The following is a 15,381-nucleotide window of genomic DNA, read 5'->3' on the forward strand; positions in this document are numbered from 1 at the left end:
GTCCAATCATATATATCATACAATCTGAAGCTGCATAGGGTGTTAAACATGGCAAAGGTATTAAACAAGTCAAACGTGGTGGCGTGTCATCAGGTCATGATGTAAAATGATGGAACCTGCTGGTGTTATGGCTCTGACAGGCTAATAGCAGCACTTTGAAATCTAGTCAACAACTACGTGATGGCGACATAAGCTGCTTTTCGACCAAAAGTACCCGGGACTTTTAAGTCCCCAGATCTCTTTTCAAGGAACTAAAAGGTTCCTTCAGCCCACCGTTGTGTGCGTTTCCATCGTGGTCCAAAGACCTGGGAAGATTAGGCAAATTAACCAGCTGACGTAGACTGACTGGAATATAATGAAAAACTACAGGCTTTGCTTGACCATTAGAGCAGCTTTTTTGTGTGGGAGTATAATGAAGAGACACACGATAAAGTTCATTACACATTAAATAATAGCCAAACAAGCTGGATAAAGCCATAAAGTTCTTAAAATAACTCCAGCACAGAAAAAGCAACACAAAAATAAAATCGCGACAGTTTGGAAGGTTATTAAAACATTTCCAGCGACAAGAGCTGAAGATCAGCTGTAGGACCGTGTCGCCTGAGCGTCGGAGGAACGGGATGTTTAACGAGCTTAATTACCTGCTCTAATCAGTTGTTCCGCTTGTTTTGGAGAGGAGGAGACCGACTTCGGCTCTGTGTAAAAACCTCCTGACTGATGAAAACTTAAAACAACCAACTTACGACCCAGTATTTAGCGTAAACACACCGCTGCAAGCTGGCTGCTATTTCCAATATATTTAATGCCAACATACCATCTCAGGCGGACATCGGCGAGACTTGTGTTGATTGTGATTTACTGGTTTGCAAACAAACTAAAATGAAGACCCCAGAACTACATTTAGACCCTGGTCCCTCCGGTAGAAAAACAGTGAGCTCCTCCAAAGGTTCCTAGTTCTGGGGTATAGTTCCTTTGGTCGAAACGCAGCTATAGAGGGTAACCTGTTATTATATACCCTCATCCCGCGACACATTAGAAAGGTCAATGTAGTGCAAACACTACAAGGTGGCGCAAGTTTAGATTTGACCCACTATTTGAGTCACAAGCAACAACAACAACAATTTTGTTTTAAATCAACAGAGGAGTAAGATGTCCAGTGTTGTGCATTACTGTAATGTTCTCATAAACAATTCCTGGCACCTGCAAGACCAAATGATTTGTTAAACAGATATTTGTTACTATGATGTTTGTGAGGAGATCTTACTTAAGATGGGGGATGCTGTCTTTGACACCCTCAGGTGTCCCACTGCTGGGGCTCGCTGGGTGTTGGTGGTGGGGTGAGTGAGAGCCGGGCTCTGAGAGGGAGGGATTGTTTTCATTCTCAGATGGAGAGATGACATCCTCCGACTCACAAGGTAGACGCACCTCTAGTGACTGAGGATGACACAGATACAAAAGTATGGCTCAATCTACCTATCATACTGTTAATAGCCAACTAGTCACAATATATTTAGTCCGGTAACATTGTGACTACTACAGCAATACCCCATCCAGTGAATTAGTGTTACACAGATTAGATTTTCCTCGAAAAAAAACACAACATAACATATTTCTGAAAGACAGTCATATAACATTTGGTAGCAGGAGTTTGGAAGAAATGCACTGGACCTTACTTGCACTCCTTATAACTCACTCACCACTATCTGAGTGTTGGCGTCATATTTGCTGAAGCGATACAGGATGATGTGGGCTGAGATGCCAACCACACAGAAGATGCGACTCTTTGGGCACCAGCTGACCATTTGAATAGCGAAGGGGTCATCTTCCACCAAGTCGGCCGCTCGGCCCTCACCTGGCTTTGGCTTCTCAAACACTTTGGAGGTCTTCAGCTTGTATAACATCTGTAGTGTGACTGGTTAAAGGAATGGTTTGTTTCAGTGAAAATATTGTAAATGTAAAGTACGCATTTATTTACCACAGTTATCAACTGACACTGCCAGGGGCGGCAGCACCTATGTAATGAAGGAATCCGTCGCCCAGTGTAACGGTGATTGAAGTGTTTTTAGATGACAGTGGGCTGTGCTGTGGGTGGATACGCTTTATCAGACAGTGGCTACACAAAGGATAAATTCACTGTTGGTTTTGGTCTTCACATGGGATTTTTATAATAATAATAAAAAGATAAAATAACAGCAGCCTAATCCTTTAAAAGCTGTGCCATCTGCTTTTGGATTCAGTTTAGCAGAAGTGTTTACATTTTGCTATTCGCCACCTTCCAGATAATACTATTTTCAACATACTGTACAAAATCTCATCTCTATTCTCCATTTCGTGAGCCATTTTCACTATGCACGGGCACGTTATTAACTGCAGCATTAGGCAAGTAATGTGACTGGCTGAGCGGAGAGTGATTATCACCGCAGCCCTCTGAATTATATTGCATTAACACTTTACACAAAACTGTGCTGAGCCTTCATCAACAAAAACCAGCTAATGTGCTTGGAAACATGCACCATCACTGTATGTGATGAAAATGTGTTGATCAAAGATGCCTAAAATGTAAGGTAAAGATAAAAAATAGAAATAGAGAAGATCTTTTGTGTTTTTGAACTCTGAGGGTCTGTTAGGCTGGGATAAACTGGTATCACTAAGCAATCAGCCTATAGCAAGAAAGTTAAGCCAAGGCAGATACGATGCAATGGAAGTAAATGTCATCCAGACCACAGCTGTCAATATTTTTCTTTCAAGAGATTTTCAGAAAACCACACATTTACATGGCGGGGTTTTAGTGTGTACCCATCTGTGAACATGACAACGGGCCATGTGGCTAATTTGTTGTGGAGCATCTCATATCACAGTGGTGTTACTCATTTGCTATGAGGTCAGAGCCCATGGCAAATCTGAAATTAGTCACCACGGAATTCATGAAAAAATGTTATTTGATTAAGCATGCTGTGTAACAAAAGCCTGCGTTGAACAAAATGTTTCACTTCAGTATGGCTCCGAGACCACGAGAAAGACAGAAAGGCTTAGAGAGTGGACTTACTTGCAGATGCGTCCCAAAACTTAATTGATCCATCAGCATGTCTGAACAAAGAGAAAGGATAGGTTTTTTTGTCTATTAGGTAAAATTAGTGTGCCTTTATTACTCTAAGGATCGAACAGGAAGAAAATATATGGCATTCAACATTATTCCTTGCTTTAACACAACTGTAATTAACGTAACAGCTATATGAGAAGTTTTCTTAAACATTTGACTTTAAATGTTACACTGTGCAGAAATCGTCAGCTGACCATTGCTTATAGTTTCTGATAGCTGAAAAGTGAAGTTGAATTCCTAGTCTCCTGTGGGACAATAAAACTACTCTGAGCCAAGGATGTAAGAATTTTTCGACTGTTCATACTGTGTGTCCTAAAGAGAAAATATCCCCATGTTGGCCTCATATGGCTGGACTGCTGCTGATACCTGTGAGTGTTGCCCAGAAGCAGACACCACCCCAGTGCACATGCTTCAGAACAGGTTACCATCTCTGTCAACCCCTTACAATGCAGTATGGCCTCAGGGTCGGGCTGTGCTAGGTTGGCACAGATCAAACCAAATCAAACAGGTCTGGACTTCCATTGTGTGAGTGAGGACACAGAGTCCCTTTTAATTGTGATGGGTTTTGTTGCACACTTTTCTTCAAAAGGTTTGGGCAAATGGTCGCCATGTGTTTGGATTTAGAAGGTCTTTCTGTACCTTCAAAATATTGCTATCAATATTTGTGACTTACCCGGTGATGATGATCTCTGGGTAGGTGTGGGAGCCTAACGTCCATGTTCCTCCGCTGATTGGCCACTCCTGATATGGTTGCAGACAGAGTGATTAATTTGAAAACCCAAACACAACATCCTTTGATTTTCTTCCACTGGGCCTTGTTGGTAAGATTTCACCTTGTTCCAAAAGCACATGTTTACATCCACAAATATAAAAGTGTACTGATTAAAATGACTAATATTACTGATAACCCATAATTTGCTTCAGGTTCATAGCAGCAATTATTTTATAGGTCTGTATTTGTTCATAAATTCTGAAGATCATTCACTTTTCAGTTTAATGTTGGTAACCTTGAGAGATCATAAAGTAGTTGACCGTACAGGCACACCATTCTACAAGCACCATAATAACTTTTGTGTTAATAACATAATGTATTTATCGACAACATTTTAAATGAAATCACTTTGAGGAGCATTACCAAAAAGAATATTTTTTTTACTTAAATCATCGTTAAATGCCTAAAGATTGTAAGTTCAAATGATTACCAAAAAAGACTGGAACTGGCAAAAAAAAAAGAGACAAATACATGTTAAAAGGAGGGCATTCCTTCCTCATATTTTCCCATTCCTACCTTTTGGCTATAGCCGGTCTTCTTGTGTTTAGCTCCTATAGAGTAGAGGATGGGGATAATGTCGGGCGGACACTCTGCAAAATAGGCTGTGCAGGTAACTGGAGACTCATGGATGTCCATGGGGTAAGGGTTCTCAAAGACAGGGAAGCTGCAAGAGACACGAGTATGATACGCTATAGTATAACACACACCGCTATGGCAAAACGGGTAGAGAGGGAAGTTGAAGTCATAATGAAATAACGAGGAGATAATTGATGTGTTTATATGAACGCCGCACTGACTGTTAATTCAATGAAATCAGAAAAATTGGGATACACACTGTGTATCAGCGATCAAATCTACACCCTCTGGGTGCAGGCCACTGACTTATTTATACTGGACAATTTAAACACAATTAGCAGCTAATCAATTACTTTACAATGTCGAAAAAGACAATCTGAACAAGTTAAAACTACATTAAGCTGTATCAGGAGATATTTGTATCTAACAGCTTTAATGAGACAATCTAATCAACTAGTTAACCTAATTTATAGCCTTACACCATACTGCAGATCTACTTTATAGTGTTTAGCTACTATTCAAATATATTCCCTAGCCTTAGGTGCATCACATTAGCATGATCACCTCCACCTTCATTCCTTTCAACAACAATTGAAGAAGTAGCATTTTCCCTGAGAGCAAAGTGACATGTCAGTTACGCAAAGGACAGCATGTGACCTCTCTTTCTACCTGAAGTATATATTCGAGTGTCACTGGTTAGTTCTTTAACTCTTTCATTTTGTTGTTGACTGTGACAGGATTTGGCTTATGGATGAATGGTATTTCCCCTGAGGTGTTGCCAGGTGATATCATCTCATCTCAAAGGTTGACATGTGATGATGGGACTCTCATTTTGCCATCAGTCACATGCTGCTAAGCTGCTGGAAGATGTGCTCATATATGTGAAACACATACTTGCTCTGTGTCAGATCCACCACGATTAAGTCCTTCTCCAAAAGCACCACCACTGCGTAAGGCTCCTGGACCTCTGTAAGACACAAAGCCAAACTGAAGAGGATAATGCTTAATCCATTGATTGAAGTAATTTTCAAAGCTTTATGCAACACAAACACAATTCCATTTCCCTCCATTTTAGTGAGATGATAGCTCAAAATGTGGACAAAGATAAAACAAAACTTTTTCTGCATTGATTTAAAACCATAAAAACCACTGAGCTGAATCCAGACAATTTGTGACACCGGTTTTGTCATTGTATGCACTTACCGTTGTTGTATGGAGTCTCGCAGAGGGCCATGAACTCTACAATAGGATAGTCCATCTCCAGCACAGTGATAGCCTTGCCGTGCATGATGGTTAATGTTGGTCGACGTCCTGCTTTGTCATATGAAAGACCCCCAGAGAAGATAACAAAAGGCTCGCTGTTGTGGAGGGAGAACAGGACTTTAGGAAGAGTGTATCAACGCTAGTGGTTGAAGCTGATCAGCCAACAATTGAAATAAATGTCACATTGAATGAATAAATCAATTAAATCTATTTACAAGCTACTCACTACTAGCTACTGACCAAATAATTGAATAAAAAAGAACAAATAAAATATATAAGTAGGTATCAATTAAGTATTTTTTTCACATTTTAAGGGGCTACAATCATAAAATAATGATTTGCCAAAAACTTAAATGCTTTTTGCTTCTGTTTCTGGCTTATGATTAGCACCAATGGGGTTTTCATAAGCAACCAGCTGGTTAATTCACCACATGATGAAATAACCACAGGATAAATCTCCCCCCTTTCTCTATTCAAATCATAATTTAGAGTAATCAGGAAAATTAAGGAAATCAGGCAATCTGGATCTGAACATTTCCTTGAAAAGTACGCACCTGTTCCTCGATGTCTTGTACTCCACTTTGAGTATGGGTTTACATGACTCCTTCCTCCCATCTTTCTGTATCTTTCCTGAATTTAAAAGAAATAGCAAAAGAATCGACAACATTTTAAGACAACACCACATTTGCTGTAAACATGTCCTATTAGAACTTCTGGAACTAATACACACTTTTTGGTTACTTGTTGTGTAACACTAGAAATCATGAGCGTACTGTAGTACATCAAATACCGACAAGAGTAGAAAATGAGAAGGGCATTTGCTGAAAATGACAAGATTACAGTCAATTCATATGATATAAAATAATAGACATCTGCCTTGAGGAGCAAAGCACTGCAACATTAACAAAAACACACTAAGACAAAAAATATTTCATACAATAAAGCAACAAAGCAGAAACTATGCGTACAACTCTGATTGTGTGTGTTGTTAATCTTTTTTCCCATTTCGTGCTAATCATTTTATTTAGCATACCTACCATTCCAAGCTCACAACTCTTTCCTCCACAACTGTAATCATAATGAAACTACAATGTTTCTATAAAACTGACTGTGACAAAGTTCCAGCACAAGAAATTGTTTTTATTCATACTTCCCACTTCACTTTCTGATTACTGTGTTTCTAATTCTTCTTTTCAGGGAACGGCAGACCATTATCAGTGTTAGTGCGTTAAGGAGAGTTATTTTTTTCCCACTTCACATAATGAAATGATTTTGCCTTTGATACAATGAGGCTGGAAGGCAGTTGACCTTGGGGTGTACCTCATGGGCATAGTGCTCTGAACAAAACATCTTTCTGAACAAATGAAGAATGAAATAGAATTTCTAAATTGTAAGATGTTCACTGCTCCTGTGTTTAGAAAATGGAATACAGCAATTTCACGCTAGATCCTTGATAACAGAAAATGAACAAATAAAAAGTGTGACTTTATTCAGCCCACTGACTATCTAATCTATATATTTACAGCAGCGACAGCTTCAACTTATTCTTTATTTCTCAAAACAATAGAATGCAAATAATAATAATTTTAAACATTTTGGCTCTGTAAACAATAAACCTTAATAAACCTTAATAAATTAATTCAAATAAACATCAACTTTAATGCTAGGGGTGAGCACGACTGCATGTGGTTTTGCTAAATACATTTTGTTAAGTGCTCAGGGTGGATGAGGGTGTACAAAGCACATGACGTTAACACCGAAGACCAGGGAGAGGTTTGCGTTCTGTATCCCACATATTGTAAGGGGAATGGCGCTCACGTACTTGGCTAAGGTTGGGAAAAGATCGTGGTTTTGGTTATATATTGATAAAGTAAACATCCCCAGTGTTGTGAACGGATATCACAACACTGGGGATACATGCATATATGGATAGTAACAAATGGCATTCGTTAACATTTTGCAGACAGACTAAGGATTAATATTTTGCAAATATGTTTAATGTAAAGGCTTTGTCATTATGAAATACAATCTGTGTTGCATTATATTCCCTACATATACATACATACACTTTATATACATGTGATTTCAGGTGGTTTAAAGTTGTTCACACTTTGCTTTTAATCCTTTATCTGTGTTAGGCAGTCGAAGCTCTGGGTGACAGTGACTTATCACTGATAATGCTCAAAGGTACAGGATGGCAACACATACTGAAATATCAAAGCAGGAAAGGACAGAAAGAAGAGAATAGGCCAAACCTCTTGGTAATGCTTTGATACAGGTCAAACCTCCAAGCTATATAGTTACCCATAACATAGTCCAAGAATTTACTGCTGCATGCCATCAATATGCACACTGTCTATTTCTTACTATGTAATCTGTACAAGAGAACACACAAGAAAAGAAAAGTCACATGAAACATAAAATCAGCATCTTCTTTAAGTTGTCGGAGGTTAATCATAATGACTAACTGCCAGACAGATGATTACCTCACTTATAATTGATTCCCACCTTACCTTGTGACAATTATATTTTTCAATTACTGTGCACCCTCTGTTTTACCTCTAACTCTATTTTTGTTTGATCAGTTGTTTTTCCTCTTAAAAGAAAATGTCTCTGTTCCCTTTTCTGCTTACGTATCCTTTCAACGTACAGCCATCGCCCTCCTTCTCTTTCCTTTCAAGTTATACAGCTGTCCACATTCATTAGTGCAAGCATAAATTTAAACTTTTATTTGTCTGTCAGAGACACAAATAAACTAAAACATTGATTGATGTGTTCCAATACCATAAAATGTGTAGTTCCTGCACCACAAATGCACCTGTAGTAACAACATTGTTGCCATTCCAGATAATCAACCAATTTGGATTACTTTCTGGTGAAGCTCTTTTTATTTCCATGAAGTATAGACACACTTATTCACTTTGACTTAGCTGTGTGTGTCTTTTAGGATGCTTTCTCCTGCAACCACAGGGTATATAAATCTTTTGCTTGTATTTGCCTGTTTCTTCAAAATGCTGGAAAATAAAAACAGCACTTTATGAGGAAATATCTTTGTATGCTAATTCATTGAATCAATTCAAAATAATAGTGCTGCTGATTTATTGCCATGAGGAAAATAAACTCATAATTAGAAAACTTCATTCAAAAGGTGGCGTGAGGTGGGATGATTGCTATGACTTATGGTCCTTTGATTCCATGTTATACCAAATGACTGACAAATATGTAGCACATAAACAATCTGTTGTATTTAACCATGTCATAAGGTCTGTTTCCCAGTCCCTAACATTTATCGCCCACGTCCTTCTTGGTTTGTGATTTTGCCAGAGATAACAGCTCACAGTAAGGAACTATTCATCACCAGAGATCTGACAAGGTCAGGATGCCCTGCCAGAACACAAACCACAACAGATTAGGAGGGAAACAGAAGGAGGACAAGTCAGAGGAAAAGTACATAGAATTATATGTTGAGTAGAAGTTATTCAACCAAACCGGTGTTGAAATATTCTCACCTGACAGCCAAATATTCTAAACTGGAGATGACAAACGTCACATATTGCAATGGCTGTCATTTTCAGATTTGCTTTGTCATGCATTCAAAGTGCACAGGCACCTGGCAATGAGGTTGGTCTGAATAATACAGAATTTGTGGCAAAAAAAACCCCCCCACTCTTTTTCACACTATTGATAACCAGAAGTGGCGCCAGAAATTCAATGACAGTATGTTGTTTCTATGATCGGAACATTAGAACCACCTGTCAGCTGATGAACCATCCCCCTGATGATTAACTTGACTTTTCCGTTACACGTGGCACATATAACGTTGTCAAAAAATGACATAACCCAAATATTTTGGTCACACTGCTCTGGGATGTTTTAATTTGCAGAATATGCCTTTCCTGTAAGTTTAAGGTCAAATTAATTTGTATTTTCTTACATAAGATATTTTCACTTCTACTACTGACCACTCATATAAACATGAAGATGGAATTCTTCACTGCCTATATGTCCTCTAACAGTTTGAAACTCAACCCACTGACCAGAAATTCATTCTTCAATAGACACATTAAATCAAAGCTTTAACTTCAATTATAGTATCTTCTATTTCTGTCTGTTGTGTTAGGTAACAGCCCAAGGACCCCGCTTTAATAAAAAGAAAAAGAAAAGTGCACTGCGTCTCACCGTGAGGGAAGGTGACTTGGAATGGCTTGGTGGTGTTTCTGAGGTTCCACAGCGTCAGGCTGCCATCTGAGTGACTGCACATGAATTGCTTCCCTTCATGATGCCAGCTGACTGAATGGATGGCCTGTACCAATGAGACAGAGAGAATGGATTTATACAAACATGCCATATTTTATGTTTAAGATTACTTTAAAATGCTTCAGAATCTTTCTTTATTTCATTTAGGAGAGAAAGGTAAAAAAAAGAATCATTCTAAAATGTATTAGCAAAGAACAAAATTACTTTTTATTTCAACAGTGGTCTCTAATTGATGCTTTAAACATTTACAGTAACAAAAAAAATCTGACAATTATAAAGCTGCACAAGCCACATCTGCTCCACAACCTCTCAGGCTCTATCAAGTACACTCCTATAAATAAATACTACGTAATCTACACTGTGCTATGTGGAAGGTTCTACTGCATGTAATACAAAATTACAACATATCTATGGAGTTTTGATAGAATTGCTAATTTATATTTATGGCTTTATGGTAGCTTTCTAGCTTTGAAAACTGGCTTTCAGTCCTGTACTGCTCAGTGATGTGCAAGCTTAGACACCTCAGCTATGAAAAAGGTAATTTCCAAGCCAAATAAAAAATGACAAAGCAGTAATGAAGCTTAGAGCACGAGCTCGCCTTCCTTTCGTTAACTTGAAAAAAAAAAACTTTTATTGCTCAATCGACCCATGACATGATCTGTCACACCAGCCCGGTGTCTACTTACATGCCCATTTTAACACGCCTACCTGATGACCCCCTTTTTCTGTCACTTCAGTTTTGTTTTATTGCCTCTCGACTTGTATTTCTGCCAGACTTTGTGACTGTAGTTCAGCTGTATGAACCTTGTCAACCATATAAGTACTCTGTTTAATTAATCCATATGACGGAGATCTTTTAACTTTAACTGAAAAATTTGAAGAAAATCAACAAACTTGCTCCAACTGTCAATTTGGCCAAAGTTATCTTAAACACCATATTAGCATAATTCTTACCCTTGCTAGAAATAATTCATATCTTTAACATACTTTGTAGATATAAGAGTAGTGTTTACTTCTTGAAAATATCAATCACGTCTATTCATGTCAAAAGGTACAGAGGTTATCAAACCAGGGAATGCTATGAGGGCATACACTTTTTTAGCAATCACAGTCAACTTGCATATTACCTCTAATGTCAAAACTATTACCTTACATTAGATATTTGGCCTTACAATTGCTCTAAATTAACCTTTCCTGATCCTAATCCAGTGTGAGCCAGTTTGCAGTATTTGGCAAATAGGATGCAGCCAACGTCGCATTTTTTTCAAAGAGTTATTTCCACCTCTTTTTTCCCCACAAGTTAAAGTCACCCGAGATTTCATTTGGAACTTGTTCTAATTAGCAACAGAAGCTGTTTTTTGCATAGACGGAACACGTATGTCTATAGAAAGTCATAGGTTGCCTGAAGCATCCATAACTAAGCTCATGCCATTCCTAGCTTACATACTGTATATGTGTGAATTTGATGTAGTGCTTTTGAAGAAAATGAAAGGTGTATAACATAACGGATGCAAATTAGAAATTAAGCTATGCTGGAGGTGATTCGCATGAAACCACATTAATGAACGTGAGCAGGATGTGACACTTCACAGGAGCTGGCACGGAAGATGAGAGACAGCAGCGGATGCAAAGGATCAGTGCCACGAGGTGGGAATGTCTACAGGGTAAATTAGGTTTGAGGCCACACGGGTTTAAAAAAAAACAAACAGATTAAAGCATTGATGCATGTGTGTGTTTGTGTGTGTGTGTGCGTGTGCATGCAATGGAAATTCTCAAACTGACCTTGAATAAAATATCCAGAGATAAACTGTATCTATATAGTATATTTGACCAGTCTGAGGATATTACCTAAAATATGGTTATTCTAGTTTTAGTGGTGGTGTTTTTTTTTTTTACACTGTGCACTCTAAATAAGACAACTTGTATAGCGGATAATGGGGAGAGCAGGTAATGCATCGCTGACCTTCATCGCATCTTTGACACCAAGAACACTCTCTTATGTTATTTTCCACCACTAACTGGGTGAAATGGCAACAGACGCTGTAGTCCTCACCTGTTGGAGATGCTGACAGCGCAGTGCGAGCTGTCAAAGGCAGCTTGGACTGGTATAAGCATGCCTGGGTCCTCCAATTACTGCTTCTTGTTCAAAAAGCCGTAATTGGTTGGCAGGCACACAGACATGCGAATGCAGCACTGGATGACAAAGACGGCTTGTTGAAAGTAAGAAAAGTTCAGTTGCTGCTCAAAGATAAAAATTGCCATATTTTGTTGAGATTGAAAATATTGGCAAACAAAAAGGATAATTTCTTAATAGGATTAGTGATGGGAGGAAGATCAGACGGAGGCTGTTAAATCCCCAATATGTGCATAGGATATTTACTGTAATAGCTGTGTTAAAGTGTTAAAAAATCTCAGTCATAGTTTCCTAGAAATGGAAAAAGAAAGAAATGAAACAACCCTTTATATATTTCCATAGTACTTCCACAGCAAATTTTTACTTACTTCAATCATGCACCCCACTCTGTGCGAACATGACTAATTTTTGTTGTAATTTCCTGTTCTCCACTACTCACCACAATTTCACTACATTCTTATATATATGTCAGCCATAACATTATGACCACTGACAGGTGAAGTGAATAACACTGTTTTTCACATTACAATGGCAGCTCTCAATGGGTGGGATATATTAGAAAGCAAGTGAACATTTTATCCTCAAAGTTGATGTGTTAGAAGCAAGTGTAAGGATCTGAGCAACTTTGACAAGGGCTGGACGATTGGGTCAGAGCATCTCCAAAACTGCAGCTCTTGTGGGGTGTTCATGGTCTGCAGTGGTCAGTACTAGGGTTGAGCAATGTCTACAATAAAACACCGTGATGGACGTGATATTGGGTGTGTGTGTGTGTGTGTGTGTGTGTGTGTTAATCCGGGGGGGGGGGGGGGGGGGGGGGGGGGGGGGGGGGTAGCAGTCGTCTTATAAAGGCATTTCACTGATAGAATTCACTCGGTAAAGAACTTGGACGTGGTCATGGTGGATGTTTTACAATTATGGACCAGGTAAAGCAACAGTGAAAACACAGAGTGCAGATGTTGGTTTCGGTTGTTTGCTACATCATTAACAAGCCGACACGCGGAGCACCTGCTGCCGTGATAACAGACCGTGGAGTGAAAACTCCGGAAAAAAGACAAGTTCTGTGTCTTTTGGGAGCGTTTATAAGACATCCTGCTGATGGAGAAAGTCAGGGGAGCAAAGAAAGAGAGAGGGACAGAGAGAGGCAGAGCAAGCCAGTGTGTTCGTTTGCAGTGAGACCAGGACCCGTATTTATCAAGCTTCTCAGAATTACTCATAAGAACACTGCAAAGAACTGACTTAAGAGTAAAAACATTCTTGGCTCTAAACTGAGCTTAAAAGTTAGTTATCAAGCATCATAGTCCTAATTTGAGTGAAGTGTAGGACTAAATCTTAAGTGTCAGTCTTAGTGCTGATTTACGACACTTTGCTGTGTTGCAGACAGGATGTTGGATGACGATGTAGCCAAGGACCAATCACTGAATAGATTTCCTTATTTAAGAATATTCTCAGATAAATGAAATGAAAGAAGGTGGCCTGGTCTGATGAATCACATTGTCTTTTACATCACGTGGCTGGCTGGGTACCTGTGTGTCCCTTACCTGGTGAACACATGGCACCAAGATGCACTATGGGAAGAAGGCAAGCCGGCTGAGGCAGTGTGATGCTTTGGGAAATGTTCTGCTGGGAAACCTTGGGTTCTGCCACCTATCTACCTAACCACCATATACACCCTTTTTTATTGGAAATTGTATTACCTAATGGGAGTGGCCTCTTTCAGCATGCGCCCTGCCACAAAGCAGAAATGTTTCAAGAATGGTTTGAGGAACACAACAGCGAGTTCAAGGTGTTGACTTGGCCTCCAAATTCCACAACCGAGGATCTGTGGGATGTGCTGGACAAACAAAGCCCACCTTGCAACATATGCTAACATCTTGGTGCCAGATACCACAGAACACCATCAGAGATCTAATGGAGTCCATGTCTCGATGGGTCAGGGCTTTTTTGCGACAAAAGGGGATCCACACAATATTAGGCAGGTGGTCATAATGTTATAGCTGATTGGTGTATATCTTGCTTCTTGCCGGATTCCCACAGATTATGACCCATGAAAAACTGAAACCCTGTGAAAACGTCCCCTGATGTGGACAAGAAACAAAACTGTTTCACCTGACAGCATATTCACTTCAGTTGTTAAGTTTCTTGAAGCAGGAGTGCATAGTGCAGCTCACCTCATCGTAGTAGATTCTGAAGTCAGCCTTCTTGACCCGGAGATCCCACTGTACAATCGTCCCGCTCTCAAACCCTATAAGCAGCTGTAGAGGGGAGTAACAAGCAATGGAAAACAAGGAAGAGATGAGATGGTGAGCACAGCCTACACCAACATTGTAATTTACATAAATGCACTCTTTGCTCTTCTTCTTTAAGCCTTTAGTATTTTTATTCAGACACAGTCTTAGTTAAAGTTTTAAAACTAATCCGCTTGTGGTTTCTTTAATATTAGTGGGTATTGGGAGAGAAGGCTTCTATTGTGAATGTACTACTGAGCACATAGACTTTAATTGACTTCACCACCTGCTTTCTGCCTGTGATTTGTAGAACATGTAGAAGGTGGGCTTGACAAGGACGTCAGTTCTTAAAACTACTTCCTGCTATATTGACACCATCATGTCTACTCTTGCCAAGCTAAAGTTATGCACAAAGTGGAGCAATGAATGATGACTGACATTACTTGTCTTTGTGAGCACTTAACTGATTGCCAATCCACCTTCTAGGTTTCAGATTTGACTTCATCTATATTTAGAAGTGGGTGCCAGGCAGAGTTCTGGAAATTTTAGAGTACTATTTGCTTTTCATCGTGATCTAGCAAACAAGAACCTTTACTCTTAAAGGGAAGCAGTGGTGTTACAGTGGTGGTGAACCCCACCCTAACAAACTGTCACCCAATAAGAACAACATCTTACATTCACAATATTGGTCTCAGATACTAGCTAACATTTGCTGTTTTCATTTACTCTTCACACATATAGACTTATTGATTTATCCAGCAACTTGCACACAAGTACATAGAGTATGCAGAAACACACATTAGTGATATGGATACGCATATGTAATACATATAATACAGTGTAAATGAAAACAACAGGCACCCATAAACACACAGCTCTCGTGTGCACTTACAATAAAAACTAACACACCACAAGACGATCACACACACACACACACAGATGGACACACAGGATGAAAGGGGAGAGCAACGTTGACACAATCTGATCACAGATCAGAGGAGATAGGGAGTGATGTTGGAGGAGCACAGCATTTAAGACACAGTGGAGGAAACAG

At 39.3% G+C, this 15,381-nt stretch overlaps 1 protein-coding gene across 1 annotated transcript in view; it reads right to left on the reverse strand.

The window, feature by feature from the left end:
- Positions 1–15,381, reverse strand: part of stxbp5l (syntaxin binding protein 5L) — a 79,108-nt gene that overhangs the window by 39,143 nt on the left and 24,584 nt on the right. Inside the window, exons 4-13 of the mRNA XM_046053791.1 lie at positions 14,271–14,354; positions 9,891–10,014; positions 6,266–6,341; positions 5,652–5,806; positions 5,343–5,415; positions 4,389–4,536; positions 3,774–3,841; positions 3,047–3,087; positions 1,698–1,912; positions 1,265–1,434 (exon numbers count right to left, since the gene is read on the reverse strand). Of these exons, the coding sequence (XP_045909747.1) occupies positions 1,265–1,434; positions 1,698–1,912; positions 3,047–3,087; positions 3,774–3,841; positions 4,389–4,536; positions 5,343–5,415; positions 5,652–5,806; positions 6,266–6,341; positions 9,891–10,014; positions 14,271–14,354 (1,154 nt within the window). The remainder of the gene's footprint in view (positions 1–1,264; positions 1,435–1,697; positions 1,913–3,046; positions 3,088–3,773; positions 3,842–4,388; positions 4,537–5,342; positions 5,416–5,651; positions 5,807–6,265; positions 6,342–9,890; positions 10,015–14,270; positions 14,355–15,381) is intronic.

Source organism: Micropterus dolomieu, linkage group LG07 (assembly GCF_021292245.1).
Source record: "Micropterus dolomieu isolate WLL.071019.BEF.003 ecotype Adirondacks linkage group LG07, ASM2129224v1, whole genome shotgun sequence".
NCBI lineage: Eukaryota > Metazoa > Chordata > Actinopteri > Centrarchiformes > Centrarchidae > Micropterus > Micropterus dolomieu.